General features: G+C 41.0%; 9 protein-coding genes and 1 non-coding gene across 11 annotated transcripts; 7 read left to right on the forward strand and 3 right to left on the reverse strand.

Moving 5' to 3' along the window:
- The first annotated feature begins 535 nt into the window (after nucleotides 1-535).
- On the forward strand, nucleotides 536-2,746 carry LOC145697334 (uncharacterized). The gene is made up of 6 exons (XM_081774522.1): nucleotides 536-950; nucleotides 1,373-1,600; nucleotides 1,656-1,896; nucleotides 1,944-2,094; nucleotides 2,159-2,342; nucleotides 2,388-2,746. Exons 1-6 carry the CDS (start codon nucleotides 568-570, stop codon nucleotides 2,626-2,628), a joined length of 1,428 nt encoding a protein of 475 aa, XP_081630648.1. The 5' UTR covers nucleotides 536-567; the 3' UTR covers nucleotides 2,629-2,746.
- A 25-nt stretch (nucleotides 2,747-2,771) lies between these two features.
- On the forward strand, nucleotides 2,772-4,454 carry LOC145697335 (trafficking protein particle complex subunit 3-like). 2 transcript variants are annotated; one of them, XM_081774524.1, is made up of 4 exons: nucleotides 2,772-2,900; nucleotides 3,030-3,208; nucleotides 3,973-4,117; nucleotides 4,217-4,454. In XM_081774524.1, exons 1-4 carry the CDS (start codon nucleotides 2,775-2,777, stop codon nucleotides 4,298-4,300), a joined length of 534 nt encoding a protein of 177 aa, XP_081630650.1. In that variant the 5' UTR covers nucleotides 2,772-2,774; the 3' UTR covers nucleotides 4,301-4,454. The 2 variants fall into 2 exon arrangements, with proteins under 2 accessions (XP_081630650.1, XP_081630649.1); XM_081774523.1 differs by having other exon boundaries at nucleotides 4,239-4,454.
- Nucleotides 4,455-4,531: 77 nt separating this feature from the next.
- Nucleotides 4,532-5,569, forward strand: LOC145700202 (tRNA wybutosine-synthesizing protein 3 homolog). Its single transcript, XM_081777458.1, has 6 exons — nucleotides 4,532-4,588; nucleotides 4,672-4,760; nucleotides 4,824-4,910; nucleotides 5,011-5,215; nucleotides 5,261-5,351; nucleotides 5,399-5,569. Exons 1-6 carry the CDS (start codon nucleotides 4,567-4,569, stop codon nucleotides 5,565-5,567), a joined length of 663 nt encoding a protein of 220 aa, XP_081633584.1. The 5' UTR covers nucleotides 4,532-4,566; the 3' UTR covers nucleotides 5,568-5,569.
- On the forward strand, nucleotides 5,569-8,314 carry LOC145700183 (ATP-dependent RNA helicase DDX19A-like). The gene is made up of 11 exons (XM_081777438.1): nucleotides 5,569-5,724; nucleotides 5,769-5,946; nucleotides 5,994-6,196; nucleotides 6,815-7,006; nucleotides 7,050-7,181; nucleotides 7,225-7,317; nucleotides 7,359-7,430; nucleotides 7,482-7,609; nucleotides 7,681-7,789; nucleotides 7,837-7,956; nucleotides 7,995-8,314. Exons 1-11 carry the CDS (start codon nucleotides 5,599-5,601, stop codon nucleotides 8,076-8,078), a joined length of 1,437 nt encoding a protein of 478 aa, XP_081633564.1. The 5' UTR covers nucleotides 5,569-5,598; the 3' UTR covers nucleotides 8,079-8,314.
- Nucleotides 8,315-8,326: 12 nt separating this feature from the next.
- LOC145700191 (uncharacterized) lies at nucleotides 8,327-9,754 on the forward strand. The gene is made up of 6 exons (XM_081777447.1): nucleotides 8,327-8,456; nucleotides 8,501-8,812; nucleotides 8,856-9,008; nucleotides 9,052-9,145; nucleotides 9,226-9,441; nucleotides 9,488-9,754. The coding sequence occupies exons 1-6, from the start codon at nucleotides 8,327-8,329 to the stop codon at nucleotides 9,597-9,599; spliced, it is 1,017 nt and encodes a 338-aa protein (XP_081633573.1). The 3' UTR covers nucleotides 9,600-9,754.
- A 5-nt stretch (nucleotides 9,755-9,759) lies between these two features.
- LOC145700180 (pre-mRNA-processing factor 19-like) lies at nucleotides 9,760-11,588 on the forward strand. Its single transcript, XM_081777433.1, has 6 exons — nucleotides 9,760-10,423; nucleotides 10,465-10,578; nucleotides 10,623-10,732; nucleotides 10,768-11,022; nucleotides 11,068-11,337; nucleotides 11,379-11,588. Exons 1-6 carry the CDS (start codon nucleotides 9,781-9,783, stop codon nucleotides 11,517-11,519), a joined length of 1,533 nt encoding a protein of 510 aa, XP_081633559.1. The 5' UTR covers nucleotides 9,760-9,780; the 3' UTR covers nucleotides 11,520-11,588.
- A 132-nt stretch (nucleotides 11,589-11,720) lies between these two features.
- Nucleotides 11,721-13,256, reverse strand: LOC145698897 (uncharacterized). Its single transcript, XM_081776133.1, has 5 exons — nucleotides 13,025-13,256; nucleotides 12,581-12,946; nucleotides 12,316-12,535; nucleotides 12,075-12,252; nucleotides 11,721-12,009 (listed from the first exon to the last, which is right to left on the reverse strand). Exons 1-5 carry the CDS (start codon nucleotides 13,207-13,209, stop codon nucleotides 11,840-11,842), a joined length of 1,119 nt encoding a protein of 372 aa, XP_081632259.1. The 5' UTR covers nucleotides 13,210-13,256; the 3' UTR covers nucleotides 11,721-11,839.
- Nucleotides 13,257-13,669: 413 nt separating this feature from the next.
- Nucleotides 13,670-14,450, forward strand: LOC145699626 (uncharacterized). The gene is made up of 5 exons (XM_081776900.1): nucleotides 13,670-13,786; nucleotides 13,831-14,050; nucleotides 14,095-14,179; nucleotides 14,227-14,324; nucleotides 14,372-14,450. The coding sequence occupies exons 1-5, from the start codon at nucleotides 13,677-13,679 to the stop codon at nucleotides 14,435-14,437; spliced, it is 579 nt and encodes a 192-aa protein (XP_081633026.1). The 5' UTR covers nucleotides 13,670-13,676; the 3' UTR covers nucleotides 14,438-14,450.
- Nucleotides 14,451-14,503: 53 nt separating this feature from the next.
- LOC145700846 (5S ribosomal RNA) lies at nucleotides 14,504-14,622 on the reverse strand. The gene has a single exon (XR_014134230.1). It is a non-coding gene; the product is annotated as a 5S ribosomal RNA (ribosomal RNA).
- A 504-nt stretch (nucleotides 14,623-15,126) lies between these two features.
- Nucleotides 15,127-16,833, reverse strand: LOC145698769 (uncharacterized). Its single transcript, XM_081775989.1, has 7 exons — nucleotides 16,649-16,833; nucleotides 16,198-16,598; nucleotides 16,061-16,155; nucleotides 15,827-15,946; nucleotides 15,695-15,779; nucleotides 15,327-15,648; nucleotides 15,127-15,209 (listed from the first exon to the last, which is right to left on the reverse strand). The coding sequence occupies exons 1-6, from the start codon at nucleotides 16,787-16,789 to the stop codon at nucleotides 15,468-15,470; spliced, it is 1,023 nt and encodes a 340-aa protein (XP_081632115.1). The 5' UTR covers nucleotides 16,790-16,833; the 3' UTR covers nucleotides 15,127-15,209; nucleotides 15,327-15,467.
- Nucleotides 16,834-18,131: the final 1,298 nt, after the last annotated feature.

Below are 18,131 nucleotides of genomic sequence, written 5' to 3' on the forward strand. Positions count from 1 at the left end.
AATAACTCTCAATCGGGTCATCCGATTTTTCTCAAATTTTCAGAGAATACTAATAGCCATATGTTCTATTTCTCTACTTCATTAAATTTAGCAATTTGAACTGTTTAAAATTTAAATAAGTGTAGGTTCATTCACAAAATTAAAATTATCAATCGTCAAAAATGAATCTTAATTTGACCAAAAACTATCTCATAAGAATAAGCGTCATCGAAAACATACTTTTAGATTTCAGAATACCTAAAACGGACAAATTGGTTCGATTTGACAGTAAAAATCTCAGCGGGCGCTCGAGTAAGCCCACCTTAATCCGCTGTCAGGTGCAACTGGAACGTGATAATGACTCCATATTTGCAAAAAGTGGTCACAAGGGATGAACCAAGATACATTTCAATTTTGAGACTTTTTGGATATGCGGCTTAGAAATAACGGACATCCTTAGTCTTAAACGACATCAAAATGATAAATTCGTCCCACGCGGTTAAGATTGTCTAGATTTCTTATTCAAAATAGTGCGTGAAAAAGAAGCATTCAATAATGCGAGAAATAATTCTTAAGATTCGTGAATGAATGAAAGATGCTCCCCGTGTGGCCCTCGTGTCGGACTATTTTTACCCGAAGTTCGGCGGCGTTGAATCCCACATTATAGGCCTCGCATCCGGCCTCCTTCGTCTCGGTCTCCATGTTATCGTTATCACACATTCGTACGGGCCCGAGTTCTCAGGAAAGCACGAGCTTTTTCTCACGCCTCTAGCAACCGTCAGCGATGTTGAAGACGAAACAACCATCACACTGACTGTTTATTACTTGCCAGTTGGAATTGTCGCGCAAAATTGTATGTTTCCTTGTCTTTATCCGACTCTGAGATTCTTTCCGGAAATTTTTGAGAGGGAAAAAATCAATCTTGTTCATGGGCACTCTTCTATGTCTGCAATGGTTCATGAAGGAATCGGGTTCACTTTCATTTATGCAGATAAGAGGCTTTTTTTTAATAAAGAGGGATAAAACATACGAATACAGCAACAGAAAAGGCAGGATCTAAGGCTAACCTGATGTAACAGCTTTAGGAAAAGTTCGCCTTCCAATAAAAAAATTATGATGGATTGAGAAATTAAAAGAAAAGTGAGCTCTTCGAGGATTCGACAGTTTCACACTAAATTATCTGTGGGCCTAGACAAAGAAGCTCATTTTTATTTTAGTTTCACATCAATCAACCATTTTATCGAACTGAACTTTTTGCCAAAATTGTTACCTCAGGCTGACCTAAGATACAACCTTAATTATCATCTCTCATTAGTCCAAGACAAAAAAATCATTGAAGATTCATCAGAATCACCATATTGTCATCAGCTTAGACTTACAAGTGACCCTCAAGGAAAGCAATTTGGCACGGAAAGATGCTCGGCTTGTCTACTGTTATCACTGACCACTCGCTAATTGGATTCTGTGACGCAGGAGCCATTGTAACAAATAAATTACTGGAGGGAACCCTTTCAGACGAGAGCACCCATGTCATCTGCGTTTCCTACTGCTCGTCAGCGAATACTATCATCCGCTCGAACATTCCGCCACCCCTCGTTCACGTTATTCCCAACGGGAAAGGGTTCAAGCGCGGTCTTAAGCTTTTAATAAAGTAACTATTTTGATCCCTTTAAAAGAATCTCAGCCTCATTCAACGCCGCACATTTCCCCCCACTCACTGACACGAAAACCGTAAGAATTGTCACATGCTGTCGTCTTGAATACCGTCGCGGGATCGACCTCCTTTTGGCAATTATCCCCCGTTTTTGTGAAGAATTTCCATTTGTCAAATTTGTAATTGCTGGTGATGGACCGTACCGAGTCAGGCTGGAAGAAACGGTCAGAAGACATTATCTGTCCGATCGCGTCGAGTTAAAGGTAGAAAGATGAACATAGAAGAGGATCTATTGAGGATGAAAATTAAGGGTGTCGTTCCGCATAAGGATCTTCCTGAGTTACTATCGACGTGTCATGTTTTCTTGAATACAGCATTGACAGAAGCGTTCTGTATCGCGATCTGCGAGGCTGCTAGAATGGGTCTTTCGATTGTTTCCTCGAATGTTGGCGGAATTCCGGAAGGATAGTTTTTAAAGCAATTGGTTGTTTGGGATATAAAAAAATAGCATTCGAAAACCTAAAAAAGTGTTGCCAAGGGACTTGGTTCGCCTGTCAAATCCTTCTCCAAAAGAGCTCTACGCATCGCTAACCGAAGCGGTCACCAATATACGCGAAGGACAAGGCCCGTCGAGAAAATATATCTCCGAGAAAGCCCTGACAAAATATAATTGGAGCGATGTTTGCACACGAACAGTAGAAATATACAGGTACAAAGTTCATAAACTTCTGCAATAATCTATCCTCTTTTGTAGGAAATCCCTTGGAGAACGAAAACGGACCTTTGAAGAGCGACTTTTCAAGTTTCGAAAGGTCGAATTTGCCGGCTATTTCTACCAAGGAGTTCTTGTCGTTCATCGGTCACTGTTTTACATGCGCAATGAAATGCAAATCAACAGATTTCATGTCTATTTCTTTCTCTCTTTCCTGATGCCATCTTTCTTTTTGTATCATATTGTATATGCCTTTCTCCGCCAATATCTTTCTGTAGCCTAGCCTTTATTAATTTTCATCTTTCAATTAGCCCAATTTCGAGATTATTTTTACTTCAAAATAACACTTCTTTTCTGCCTTATACTTCAATTACTTTCCAAATTTGAAATTATCAGTTTTACATGATTGATTTTAAAATTTAAGAGATAATGGCTGGTAGAGCAGGGCGCCCAGGCGAGGCGAAAATGGAAGGGGAGCTTCTAGCGCTCACATACGGCGCCGTAGTGGCCCGAGTACTCAAAGACTATGAGCGTACAGACGAGGTCAATGCCCAGGTTCGTTCCGATGCACCTTGATTTTTGATTTAATCTTGAGTGTTAATTAAAACTTGTTGAATTCATTATGGCCATAGTTCATGGTCAATGCGTTTTGCCCTTGCCCATTTTCAATTAGTTGCTTTTTAGTTGGACAAAATGGGCTACAATGTTGGAGTGCGCCTCATTGATGATTTTCTGGCAAAGAATCGACATGGGAGATGCAAGAATATGCATGAAACAGCAGAAGCTATTCAATCCGCGTTCAAGCAGTATATAAATGTTCAGCCTCAAGTTGGAAAATGGAACGACGCGCAAAACTCATTCAGGTACCAATTTATTTGTACATGTATTTGGTGCTTTTTGGTTTATACAGTGGGAGGGAGAAGGCTTCCATTTTGATTATTTACAGAAAAAACGCTCGTGTTTTGAAAGAAATTGTTGTTTGAGGCGGTCATTGCGGGCTTTACTTTTTTCCGATCCAGAACTACTACTTTCTCTATGGATTAAATAAGGATGATACGGGCAAAGCAGTATGTGGACCGTTTCCTAAAGAGAGCATAATACGGCTGAGAATGCCAGCTACACCATTTGTTCCAGTCATTGTATGAATTATATTTTGCGAAACTCTGAATGAATTTAAAACTCATCGGTGTAAATAAGTTTACCTTCTAAAAGCACTTTTTGAGGATGAATTCATTTCTCTTTCCGACTGGTCGCACTGTCTCTTTATTCTAGTTCTGTTGCATTTCTGGCAAAAGCAGTACTCCCCAAATGTGTGTATTTTCTTGATGTTTTTCATGTTGTTTATTCATCACTTGAAAAATTTAATTTTCTGATCTTTCGCATTCCCGAGCTTGCAGGTGCAGAGTTCTTGTTATGATCCCCTTCTTCCCTGGGCGTGTTTGAATTGTCTGGCGCCTCCTGTTAGGTTTTCGTGCGCCACCTTCGTCTCACCTTTGACCTTGAGGCGTCAAAATAGAAGATCAATAATTATTCTCCTTTAAAAACTCATTATCTCATCTTCTCATGAGTTTTATCCAAACTCGATTGAGACAATCCCGCTTATTAGTAATTGCCACTTCTTATTTAGCTTGACGCTGGACACAAACCCACTAACAAGCTTTGTCGAACTACCTGCCGAACTTGGCGGACTATGCTACTGTCAATTCATCTGTGGAATCCTCCGAGGAGCGCTCGAAATGATCCAGCTAGAAACGAAAGTTCAGATTGTAGCGGTAAGTTCTCAAGAAGATAGGTTCTTGTTAAATAATTAGAATTCAATAAAAGGCTTTATTATGGAAGCATTAGCTGTCTGTTAACCTAATGCGTTTCAGGACAATCTTAGGATCAATTTAGGACAATCTGAAGGGATCGTCTGTTACCGAAATACGAGTTTCTTTCATCAAAAAGCTCGTTGACGCCTTGCCAGTTGGGGAAGATTGAAATTGAGAGTCAAAGAATCTCATGCTTTGAGCCCATCTTTCTGCCCAATTTTAATTGTCTGCACTTTCAGTATTCAAAATATCCTTTTAACATTTTTCATCTGTGCAATTTACAATTTATTAATATTTCCATGTCTGTTTATTATTCATCCCTTGACCCAGTAAAAAATCAGGAAAATATCGTTTTGTGAACTCATTAAAATGGTTCAGATTAAAAAAAAAGGTGGTTGAAATTGTGAGAGATGAAAAAGGATAAAACAACAGGTCGCGGTTTTTTCATCAAAATCATTAAATCCAAACTTGATTGACAGTAAACACAGTAAGGTCGTTTGTTGAACTGTAATAAGACAAGAAGGTTTTTGCGGTAGAAGTCAAGGAGAAAGAATTTCTTCAGAGGAAGAAAACAGTGCTTGGGAAGGCGGATCTATCCCGTAAGGAAGCGGATTCGAGGCTTAAAAAAGGGTTGTTTTGGGAGAAAATTAATTGAATCCTCAATGCAGGGAGTATTGATGAAGCGATGATTCCACTGGTGGAATACTTAAATTCAAAAGATGAGACGTTTACGACGAGTTGTTGTTCGGGAAGAGTCAGTATAGGAACCAGGCTCCAAATAAGCATCCAAAGATAAAACATGATGATCTATCTATAATTTTTGAAGGTGTATGTACTGTAATTTTCTTCCAGAGCCAAAATTAGTCAGTCAGGCAGGCTTCACGGATACAGTAAAAGAAGGATGTCCGTGGATTTTCATGAGCCACGAAATCATTGTTGACGTGGATAATGTCATCAATATCGTTAGCAAGGGAATCGATGAAAACGAGGAGAATCAAGTCATTATCATCAAATTTGAAGGAGCCATTGCCCACTTTATCGTTAGAACGCTCTCATTAGGTATGCAAAAATATCCAAATCTGCCGGCAGTTTTCGCTTGTTTAGGGAAGAAGCTGCTTGACGCAGTGAGATTTGTGGGCTTTCGGGATTCGGGCTTGGCTATCGGCGCCAACGGAAAATTCACAGTGCAAATCAGGTCGTTTCATTAAATTAAATTCGCAAGATGAAATAAGGTAATTTAAGAGGCTCCAATTCGCTCGAAGTCCCAATTTCCCGCGGTAAAGATAAATTAGTAACGGATGAGTATTTGCGCTTTCTACTCAACGCGTGTAATGAGAAGATGGAAAAGAATTTCAAAATGATCGAGAGACTGCATAAAGCTATTGAAGCCGTTCTAGAGGCTGAAGGCTGAAATACCACTACTTTATCCTTTCATTTTTAGAATGTCTGTTGAAGATGATGATTGGGCTACTGCAGTCGACATTCAAGAAGGACTGACTAAAGTCGAAATACAACCGACAAAACCAGCGAGCACCGGGAAGAATAGTGAACAAGATGAATTTACTACAGTAAGTTTTCCGATTTCCTGGCTTCTCTACTGATTTAATTCAAGTCGTACGGTGATGAGCAAACCCCAACGCAAGGCGATCAAAGCTTTTTACGGAAAGTACTGCGTCAAAAACTAGTCACAACTCAGAGCGAGCTAGAAGTACAACAGCGCGATCCAAACTCACCTCTATACTCAGTCCGTAGCTTCGAAGAGCTCAATCTCCGCCCTGAACTTTTAAAAGGTTTTTTCGTCTTTCAATGTTGGTTTATTGACTTATCGAACGTTCAGGAATCTATCAAATGGGGTTCAATAGACCTTCGAAGATTCAGGAAACCGCGCTGCCGATGCTTGTCTCGCAACAGCCGCAAAATCTGATTGCTCAAAGCCAATCGGGGACGGGCAAGACAGCAGCGTTCGTTCTTACTATGCTGTCGCGAATTGACACGAGGGATGATACGCCTCAGTGTTTGTGTTTGAGCCCTACATTTGAGGTTTGCAAAGTTGAAAATTTCAAAGAAAATTTCTAGAACAAAATTGTTTATTTTTAAAATTTAATAAATTTTAAGTTTTCGTTTTGTTTTAGTTGTAGCTGTGAAGAAATTAAAAAAAACGATCCTTTTAGTAAACAATTTGTTCTAGAAACTTTTCTTTATATTTAAAATTTAAACTGATGTTCGTACAGTGAAAACTCGAAAATTGGCCGGTTTTCAGCTCCAAATTTCCGAAAAAAGCGGCCAAATTTTGAGTTTTTTGCCGGGTAGCCAAGCTTCCTCTTCAAAAAAGCAAAGTTTCGAAATTTTCGAATATGGGCATGATTTTCACGTTTTTGATGAATTTTATTCAATTTTTTTGCTTGTTCTAAGTCATTTTTATCAAAATAAAGTTATTTTAGATGATTTAAACGCTTCAAAATAGCTTAAAATGGTCAGAAATACCATAATTTGGGTCTATTTTGATGCAAATTTTTTTATTTTTGAAAAAGCGGCCAATTTTTGAGTCTTTTTCAGATTCAAAATTCAGCCAATTTCGATCAAAACCGGCCAAATTTAGAGTAGGCAAATTTTGAGTTTTCACTGTATTAGTATTTCATAGATTCATGATATGTTTAGCTCGCTCTTCAAACCGGAAAAGTAGTAGAAGCGATGGGTGCCGCCATGCCCGACTTGAAAATTTGTTATGCTCTGAAAGGAATCCGCCTGGGACGGGGAGAAAAGGCACGGGGACAGATTGTAATTGGAACGCCGGGAACAACAATGGATTGGACTGTGAAACATAAATCCATCGACCCAAGCACTATCAAAGTAAATTTCAACTACACTTGGACATCATTGTTTCATTTTGTAGGTTTTTGTTCTGGATGAAGCAGATGTCATGATTGACACGCAAGGCCACAAGGATCAGACTATTAGAATTCACAAAACGCTCGACAAAGAAAAGTGCCAGTTTCTCTTCTTTTCCGCGACTTATGACGATGAGGTATAAAAACGCATTCATTCCTGGAAATTATGGCATTATCTAGGTCATGAGATTTGCTGAGAAGATTGTTCCACATGCAAATATCATCCAACTGAAGAGGGAAGAAGAAACTCTTACGAATATCAAGCAATATCAGGTAGATCTACTGTCAATTCTGTTTGTAAAAGTGCATTTTAGGTTCATTGCAGAGATATGGATCAAAAATACGATGCTCTTGCGAATATTTATGCCACACTTTCAGTCGGTCAGGTGAGTTATTTATTCAGACGTTTATCGTCCTTACTAATTTATCTCCAAAAGGCTGTTATATTCTGTCACACGAGAAATACGGCAAAATGGCTCGCCGAGAAGATGCACTCAGATGGCTACATCGTTGCTCTCCTCAGCGGCGAACTTGACGTTTCCAGTCGAGCTAAGATTCTAAAAAGGTAGACCTCGTGGTTTCTGAGTGAAAACAGTCTTGTCGAATTATCGTTGTTAAAAGTTAATAATTTAATAGATTCCGAGAAGGCAAAGAGCGTGTTTTGGTGACGACTAATGTCTGCGCCAGAGGAATAGACGTCGAGCAAGTCACATTAGTTGTCAACTTTGATCTCCCCATGACGAAGGTTACGCCGGTTGTTTTCGAATTTTTATGTAATGAGCAATAATGTAGGATCGCCACGCCGACTTTGAAACATACATTCATCGAATAGGACGAACTGGAAGATTTGGAAAGTCTGGCGTCGCCATCAATTTTGTCTCTGATCGCCATGACGAGAAAATTATCAACAAGGTATGAAATAAAGCTCAAAGCCAATTCTATTTAAATAGATCGGGGACCACTTTTGCTGTTCGATCCCAGTCCTGGACGCGGGCGATTACGATGACTTGGAGGACAAACTAGCGGAAAAATGAAAATAATGACGAATCGACGCATGTTACTTGTACTACATCTGTATCTCTGCTGCGTGCTTCAACACAGAAGTTCATTCATTTTGAAAATTTTGAAAACAGAAAACTGAAAATACTGCCATCAAAAAGCTGCGGGCCCTAATCATTAATTAAAAATTACCGCAATCATCAATTTCAATCATCGACAACTGTTACAGTGATGATTAGGACTAAAAGTTCAAAATACAATACAAATACTGCTCCTTCTGAAAATGAATGCTTGTAGAATGAACTATCACGTGAGCATAGTTCATGGGGGCTCTTTCGAAAACGTAGAAGCTCCGCTGTCAATCAATGCTACATCTCACCAAGGAATCATTCAAGCGCTCGAAGAAATTGCAGGTTCTAGCGCTTCAGCCTATTGATTCTTTCATAATAATTTCCAGGGCTAAAAAACATCAAAATCTCCCACCGTGGTCGAACGTTAAAGCCTACTGATCGTCTCCCTCCAGATGGAGCGCGAATTTTCGTTTCAGGAGAATCTTTACCGGCAGAAAAAATGGAGGTCGAATTCCCAACTGTAACACCAGAGCAAATGAACGAAGCAAAGAACATCATCAAAACTTACGGCAGCTCAAGAAACCCAATCAGACACGATTTTAACACGCTAGCAAGTGAAATGATGAGAAGTGTTTACAAAAACTACCCAAAATTAGCGAGAAAAGATCCGATCGGTGCAAAGATATGCGTATCCGCAGGTTTCTAGCGCCATTTGAAGCCCTTTTTATGAATGGAATTTAGGACAAGCTGATGGTGCACTTTTCATCGATTGCCTGAACAAAGAACTGTACAAAAAACACCCTCTCATCCAGCATGTTTTGATGGACATCGCTAAGAAGACCAAAGAGTCATCCGCTACTTTTGCAAGAAATATCGGAATCGACCCGGCCATCCGTAAGCCCATCCTAATCTTCAGTCGCCATTCGAACATTTCTAGTGCCTCAAATCCTTGCAGCTTCTGCCCCAGCTCATCTCCGCGCCCAGATGCGTGCCCAACAGCAAGCTAACGCCGCGCATGCGAGAGCCCGTGTAGCTAGGGATGCTCGATTGAAAATTTTGAACCTCGCCAGAATTAAGTCTCGGCTAAACATCAATACACATCCCCCTTTGAAGCGGCCTCGGCAAATATCACTCAAGATATGCTCACTCAAGCTATCGCTAGTGCTGTTTCAAACCCATTGCCTCCTCCTCCTCCAAACCCTTCTAATGCTCCTTCTACTTCTTCCAGCAATCCGCCTATTCCAGGGACGGAAAACCTTCAAAATATTCTAAGCCACCAAGTTCAAGCAATGAACAAAAGAATCGAAGACGGAATGGCCCAGATGAGGTTAAACCCTCTTTTTTCACGGTTCTTTACTTACAGTTATTTACAGGGAAATGGGAATAATGCAACAAACAACAGAAGAAGTAGCTCGAGCATTTCTGATGCGATCTGGTGGAAATGTTGAACGGGCCGTTCAACTCATTTTTGAAACGATGCAATAAAGATAACAAAGCTAGAATTTTTCAATAGGTTTTTGGTGATCCTTCTTATTGACATGTAAAATTGTTGCCCAGGAAATTGCTTTCGCTCTTCTGAAAATCACTAATCTAATCAGGAAACTCACCATCTATTATATTAATATACTCTTTTGAATCAACGCTTGATCATTCTTCTTTTGCTAGAATGGCTCATTTTGTCTGTGGAATCGGCGGTGCCCCTTGCGGAGATCCCTGGGTAACTCCATCCGGCGGCGTTTATGAAAAGAAGAACATCGACCGGTGGATAAGCGAGCATGGAACTGATCCGCAAACAGAACGAGCGCTCAGCAAAGAAGATTTGATCAAAATGATCCAAGCACCTGGTGTTCGTCCGCAACCTCCACAGTCCATGTCTGTCAGCTCGATTATCAAATCAATCCGAGACGAGTACGACGCAATCGTCCTCGCCAACGCGAAAATGATCAAAGACAACCACGCGAATAAAGACCAACTTCGAGATCGACTGTACAATCAAGACGCGGCCGTGAGAGTGATTGTGCGACTCACTCAGAAGCTCAACAATCTTCGTCTTGAACTACAAGAAGCAGAAAAAGAAGAACAAGCGAAAATCGAAGCAGCTGGCGAAGCGATGGAAGCGGAAGAAGTGGCAGAAGACGACCTTCATTTGGAGAAGGTGATGCAGCGACTCAAGGAAGAAGGAGAAAAGCTTTCCTCGGCGAGAAAGAAGCGAGGAAAGAAACCGCCCGCTGAACTTGTCGATACTGGAACGCTTTCGAACTACGTCGTTCAGACAAATTATCCTGGTCTCCATTCCGCCTCTGTTCCTGGTAAAAAAGGTCGTTAGTTACTAGTTTTTTATTCTTATTAGGAATCACATGTCTGGATGTGCATCGGCAAAGCGGTATCATTGCGACAGGTGGAAAGGATAAATCAGTTGTGTTATTCAACCGCCAACACGAGGAAATCATCGCTCAGTGCAAAGGTTTTATTTAAGCTTCTTTTTCATTAGTTACAATTAAATTTCAGGTCATACAAAAGCAGTTACGTCCGTTGCTCTGCATCAGCATGGCCCGATCGCCGTTTCTGGATCGAATGATAGTACGATTAGAGTTTGGAACTACGAGGATGAAGAAAAGGTACCTTCTTATTGATTTCATTCGCTGATCTTTAGGTTCGTTCATCAAAACTCAAAATTCACAACGATGCGGTCACCTCTCTTTCCCTCCACCCGACCCAAGATTTTATCCTCTCCTCGAGCAACGACAAGTCGTGGGCATTCACCGACATCTTCGCTGAGCGAGAAATTGTCCGGGTTTTCGATGAGGATCGCGTTTCTTGCGCCCAGTTCCATCCTGACGGTCTCATTCTTGGAACTGGAACGAGCAGAGCCGAAGTTAAGATTTGGGATTTGAAGTCGTCGTCGAATGTAAGTCTTTTTTCATCGTGAAGATTAATGTGATAAATCTTAAAGACTGAGAATGCCAAGCCCGCTGCTTCGCCGTTCAAGGGCCACTCTGGACCAGTCGAAACGATGTGCTTCTCAGAAAATGGTTATCACCTGGCCACGGCGTCTCGGGATAATGAAGTTCGCATTTGGGACTTGAGAAAGCTCAAGCTCTTGAAGACGATTACCTTGTCCGACTCTTTCAAAGTCAGCCACGTCACTTTCGACCAGTCGGGAACTTACTTGTCCGTTGCTGGCGGAGATGTGCGCGTTTTCAAGGTCAAAGAATGGAACGAGGTAAATGTCGCTTTTCATTCCATTTGATTCAAATCCGCTAGATTTGCCGATACACTGCGCATACGGACGATGTCACAAGCAGCTCCTGGGGCGCTCTTGCTACAGAGCTCGTGACTTGCTCTCTTGACAGAACTGTCAAGGTCTTCTCCCTCGAAGATAACCAGGGATCGAAATTCGCTTGAAACTCTGAATTCTGAATCTAGGAAAATTTCATCCTGCCATTGAACGTAAATATCCTTAATTACTGTCAATCCAAATGAAGTCAGAATTTCGGACGTTTTCAGAAATTTTGCGATGCTCTCAAATTTTGATGCAGGAAGCAGATCAAGATCAGATTTTTTCTTTTCATTTTTTATTAGGAGATTTTTTGGCAGTTTGCAGCTTATGGAGTCTTTGAGAAGATTTAAGTTGAAATTGAATAAATTTACAGCTAAAGTTGAGAGAAGTGTTTTTGAAAGTGATGACTTGATTGATTGCTTTGATGGATTCGTTTCAGTGGAGTTTACTTGAATTGTTTTCCAAAGAAGAGAGAAGGATGAATGGCGACTTTGTTTGTTCGCATGTAGTGATCGTAAGCCATGGCAGCTTGGAAGTCTCGGACCATCTGGTTATGGGCTGCGGTCATGTTCACCATTGTCGTTTGGTATCGGGTGACCATCTGCTGGAGCATTCCTGAAAAATGACTATTAGAATCTCTTATAAAACATGAACATAATCAAAACGAGAATAGAACTTACGGATTTCTTGCATCTGGCTATCTTGGAAGCCCTTTCGAATGTCGTCCTCGTTGAATGTCGCGCCTTCTCGATCCTCTTCCTTGATGTCTTTCTCCTTCAACGGAGGAAGCATTGTATCGCAGTCAGCTGGAGAGTCTGGCAGCTTCTCGACGTCGATGATTTCGTCGGTCTTTTCGGCCTAAAATTGTGAATTAAATTTTGATAAAAAGTTGTTTGAATTATGATTAGTAATAAAAATTACCTTGAGCGGATTTTCTTCATTGAATTTTTGGACGAAAGAAGCCACGATTTTCTTCTTTTCTGGAGCCGGGAAGGGTTTCTTTGGAACGCTGGTCGACGATTTACACGAAGCAGATGGCTCTGGCGATGAGATGAAACTTTCGTCGATCACCAAAGTGCCTGGCGAAGTGGGAGATCGTGGAGGAATGGCGGAGGGTGACGGTGCTGGGAGCTCGGAAGCGCTGAAACTTGATGTTGAGAACCGAAAATATGGAAAGAAGTCTTACCTTTGCTCGTTGATTGCGGGTAACGCAGAGACACCAATTTGTCGTCTGAGCTGAGGGCGACTTTGCACAGTGACTTGAGGCAAGGCAAGCTGCGGCTTCCAGACTCTCTCAGTTTTGACGATTCCTCTTTGTGGCTTCATTGGAGGAGCTTGAATCGCGAGAGCTTGTCGGAATTGCGGGTGGAAGTAGTTGGGAGGGATGACTGGATAGGCTGGCAGCGGTGTCGGGACGACGACCGGAGTGGTGACTCGAGTGTTTGGTGGAGTCGGCGGCACTTCCCGGCGAGGAGCAGGGGTTGCGGTCGACATCTGACGACGGACTCCATCCAAGTTGGTCTCTTGCAGCGGCAGCTCTTTGTTGTCTTTTCTGAATTTAAATGTAAGCTCGAAGATTTCCACATTGAAAATGAGTTCTTTAAGTTTTCAAATTTTGAATTAGACTTACTTGTACTGGTTTCGTTCTCTCTGGAACCAGTTGGTGACGAAGGAGAGCGGCAAATCAAGCTCAGATGCGAGAGCTTGCTTCTCGTATTTGGACGGGTAGGGCTTCGTCTTGAAGACTTGGCGGAGTCTCTGTGCCTGATCTCTGCTGCATCGAAAAATCATCTGAGGGCAATCGCTGTTGTGCATTTTCAATCTTGTTTTGTTGTTTACTGATTTGATGATTTGCCTTCCGGCGCGGCGCCTAAATACGCCCCGTGTTGATAGAGGGCGCTGTCAAACTCGCGACCGCGAACTAAGCTAGAAGGTGTTAATCCCCGCCTTCCAAAAATACCCTCCGAGATGACCTTGTTTTTCAATTTGAGAAGAATTCAGAAATGTGTGCATTCCAAAGCTCCATGTGATAATTGCAAAATTTTACTGGATTTTCAGCCTCCCTGCCAAAAATAGACTTGGTAAGTCCTGAACCAAACTGGTAACCGTTTTGGAAATCGAAATATTTTATTCGATTCATCTCTGTTTTCAAGGTAAAGTCGCTAAAATTAAAACAAGAGTTTTATTTCTATTGAAAAAATTACGCTCTGCAAATATTGATCAATTAATAAATGAGTCTCCACTCATCTGCCATTTTTGGTATAATAGAGAAATTTTTAATAATGCATTTTATATTTTGTATATTTTTATTATCCTCAGTAAAAGCAGAAAATTCACTAGAATTCGAGAGAACTATCGTTGGTCCTTTATTTTCAAACTTTACACAGAAAAAGTTAGTCGTTGAATTTTGAAGATAATCCTCGAAAGAAATTCTAGTTTTTGCCAAACAACAGAATGTAACGTCGTTCGAATAAAATGCCCACTGAAATCAACATCGATAACTTGGAAGTTTCGGCACATTGTGGCGATTACAAGGGAAAGAGCTCCAGTTTGGGTGGAGTTTGAAGCGAAAAAGGCTTGTAATCATACGTATTTACGGCAGTGCGAGAATTGCAGAGAATACTGTTTTTGGTCGCCCAAGGAAATTGAAATACAGGTCTTTTTCTTACTGTACCTGAAAGCGGAGAGATAATCTTTTAGAATTATTACGCCTTGAAAGACGATGGGCTTTACAAATGCTCTGATGGACTCGAAGAAGCTACCGGTCACTTGAACTTCATCAATCGTAATTCTTTCATCTCCCATTTCCCGGATCAATTAAAATGACTGTAGCTAAGTGCGGATCAATGTGCGTAGCTGCAACGACGATTGTTTTGCTGTTTAGTTTCGCGATTGTCGCTGGATTAACGTTTCCCTTCATTTTTTCAAAGGTCCTTGTGTTCTGAAAACAATGATTTACATGCAGTTGATTTTTCAGGCGACAACGAACGTTGGAACTTGTGATAATCCGCGAAGAGTTACCAATTCAAGAGACGAGTCATGAATCTCTATTTCTGCTTTTTTTTTATTTCAATAAAAGCCTATTTGATCAATCAAAAAAAAATCAAAATGCTTAGCGCACGAGGTATTCCCAACCGGTCACCCATGTAAGTACTAACCCCGCCCGTCGTAGTTTAACTTCAGTGATCGGACGAGAACTGGTTCATTCTACGCGGTATGACGCTAAGCGACAACTGCTCACTTTAGCCACTTTATAAATCAAGTGTGTCGTAAGCAGGATACGGTATGCAGCATACCGTATGCTGTTGCTATAAATACGAATAAAAACACTCAAATCATGTAGCAAATACTCAGCAATAATTTAAACAAGGTTGCCCTTCTGTTCTCTTCCTTGATTGCAATTTGAATAAAATCGACTCAGCAAGTGACCCGAAAAAAGATTCATATCAATGATATCATAAAAGATTTTATTGAGAAAGAAGCACTAAAAGTCGGTTCAAAAAGGTTTCGGTCCAGGAGCAATATCTTCTAAATAACTAAAGTGAGAATAATTGAAAGATGATTGTCTTTTTTTCAATACCTTTTCCGGAGTTGACTGCAGCTGAAGAGGTCGAAGAAGATGATGCAGTTGAAAGACGATGAGGAGGGCATGGGTTGGCTCGGCGATCATCTTTTTTCAGGCTTAGAACTTGTCACAAATTGCTATTCAAAAATTGAGATCTGTAGCCTTTCCTTCGCAGTAGCAATCAGCCTCAACTTCCACATCCAAAAGGCGCACATTAGTTCGCACCCGAATTTTCGCCGCAAAATCGACACTATAAAATGCCACTGAACTTCTTGCCTCTCAAAGTTTACTAGAATTTTCATTGTTCTTGTTAACTTTTACGGTAGTGCCTGCAAAAAATGGGCTTTCAAATGGCAAGTGAACTTACACTTGTTTGCTCATGACGACTTTTTGTGGGAGACAGGTTTCTTGGGTCATTTTGGAATTTAAGAATTTCAGTCTGAAAGCAATCGAATTGAAATTTTCGCTAGTGAAAATGTTTTGTTGCAAATGGTCAGTCTTGACTTGGTTATTTTTCGAAAGTAGCTGTCTGGATGGTCTTTCCAATTCGCTGAAAGTGGAAGTCAGAGTGCACTTCATCAACGTAGAATGCGTCGGTTTTGAGTCCGGCATCGTGGAACATTCGTGAAACATTCGGCTTGAGGATGTCAGCCGTCTTGAAGATCACCGGATAAACAGTTTTGAAGTGACTGAAGATCGACATTAAGCTCAAGTCCTTTTCGTTCGAAATTCTACCTGTAGACCATGTTCCAAACAGCTTGTTGCTTATCAGCAGCATCTGTCAAGTCAGGTTGCCCCATCACTCGCAAGTTTTTAATTTCTAAAAGAAAAAAAGATAAAAATTCCATACAGAAAAGTTCATCTTACCGGAAGCATCAAATGCTTTATCGTCAGTAATGACAATGAGCACTCTGTCGACGTCCTTCTTATTTGTCTTGGAGGCCATCAGTTTGCTCGAGCTTTCTTTGAACTCCTTAGTCGTGATGTCTGAAAAGAACAGTATGAAAAACGCCCGGAAGAGGGAAACAATCTAAGCCGGGAGAAGCAGCGTCGCTCAGCTACATTGTTCGACTCTAGAATGAGAACAATCGTAAGTTTTACCTTGAAGAGCGAGGAATAAGTTAGAGGATCCTTTGAGCAACTCTTCCGTGTTGAAGAAGCCGTCCAATTGCGTGTATGCGTTTTCGCAAAGAGCGCTTTATTTCATTATTATTTATCAACACCGAAATGAAATTTACCTGGAGCTAAAGGTCGGTCCCATTTTCCAATGAAACTGTCCAGGGGCTGCCATACCCAGTCGCCCCTTCCAGAATCCAGGCTTCTTGGAAACCTTCTCAAACGCCTTTTTGACATCTCCTTTCGCCTCTTCCATTTCCTTGTGCTCGTAGTATCCGTAGCCAGGCTCGTAGTTCTTGATCAACTGGTCGCAGCCGGAGAATTGGACGAGAGTAAAAGTAATTGGCTCTTGAGATCGATCTCGCATGAGCTTGTAGTCGACCAGTTTGATGGTGTTTTTGATGAAATCAAAGATTTTCTCCTTGAACTTGTCTTCCATCGATTCCGAGCCGTCGTAGAGAATGACGACTTCCAATGGCTTGTGACATCCCTGAGGAGTCTTGATATCGCAAAGACAGTTGTCCTGAATTTTCGATATTCTAGTGACTCATTTAAAACATTTTCTCGTTTTACCTCGTAGATGAGATCCTCCAGTCCAGTCAGCGTTCTGACTTCAAACTTCGCCCTGACCGTGAAGGTCTGATCGGACCAGGAAGATCCGTCTTTGACGCAAATCTCCTTCTTGAATCCCAAAAATCTAGATTCCTTCGACATGCTGATCGAACTGCTCTTTCAGAAGTGAGTGAGATGTTCAATGGAAAGGACTGGTTATATATAGTTGCCTCGCCAAATACCGCCTCGACTCGCCAAACAGTGCTAACAATGAAACTCAGATGGATAAATTTATCCCACCTCGCAGATTTTTTTGTTGAACTAGGATGTAAATTCGGAAATACGGTATTTCAAATACCGGAGTTTATATCGTTTTCATGACCTTCTGAATAAATTGAACTTTCGGAAGTACAATCGGGATTCCCATCCGAGATGAGCCACCTGCTTTCAAATTATTGTTGAGAACACATCATTTTTTGAAGAATCAGTCAATGAAATCACTTCTGATTTGTAAAGGGTTGAATGCTTGTTACATGTTTTAGGCGCTTCTTTCGTAGAAGGAATCCTTCATCTATTCGCTGAGACTCTCAGTGAGAGGGAGGCCATTTTTAAAGGAAATCATTACCAAAATTTTAGCTTAGTGAACACTGCTAGGGTCCGGCATGATTAGGACCAAAAATTTAATTTCAATGAAACTTCACGATTCCACTAATTCGACCCTAAGGAATTCAATTCCGTTCACTGATTCTCCCAAAAGCCCCCCATTCAGCCCTTTTCAGGGCTTTAACCCTTTGGGCGAGCGTGGCGTTTTTAAACGCCACGGGGAATTTGACGGGCGATTTCTCTACGAATAACTTAGCGAAATGTAAAAATTTTTACTTTTCTGGAAAATTCGGACATTTTTCTACCTAGTGATTGTTTTAAAAAAATAAATTTGCTACAAAAACTTGCTCTAAAATCAAAAAGAAAAAGTCTGACTCGGCCGAAATAGGCGTTACTCACGCGCTTTTCCCTTCAAAAAGGGAAAACAGAGGGAGAGCGCGCGGCGCCTTCCTGTTTTTCGGCCAATCTTCAATGGCTATTTACAGTTATTCCCGACGGAGATAAAAAATAAAATTGGGATCAATGGATAGCCCAAACGATTTTCTTTTTAATACTTCTTTTTAAATTAGAGAAATTTATTAAGAAATGGCTCAAAATTGAGAAAAACTCCGTGGCGTTTTAAAGCGCCACGCGGTTGCCAACGCATAGGACCAGGCTCGCGCCCAAAGAGTTAATGAAAATTTAAACGGAGAGCCAAGTGCGCTCTGATTGGTCAGCTCCGCCGAGCGATTTTAAATACTGCCCGAATGATTCCCTTGGTGGCTCAAATGTTAGCGCTCTCGCTTGACAAGCAAGAGGTGGTGAGGTCGAGTCACCAAAAATCAAGTTTTTTTTCATCGAATTTTCCTTCAAAAAGAAGACCATAAAATGCAAAGTCACACTTTTTTGAGCAGAAATACAT

This window comes from Oikopleura dioica, chromosome 2 (genome assembly GCF_907165135.1).
Source record: "Oikopleura dioica chromosome 2, OKI2018_I68_1.0, whole genome shotgun sequence".
In the NCBI taxonomy this organism is placed as follows: domain Eukaryota; kingdom Metazoa; phylum Chordata; class Appendicularia; order Copelata; family Oikopleuridae; genus Oikopleura; species Oikopleura dioica.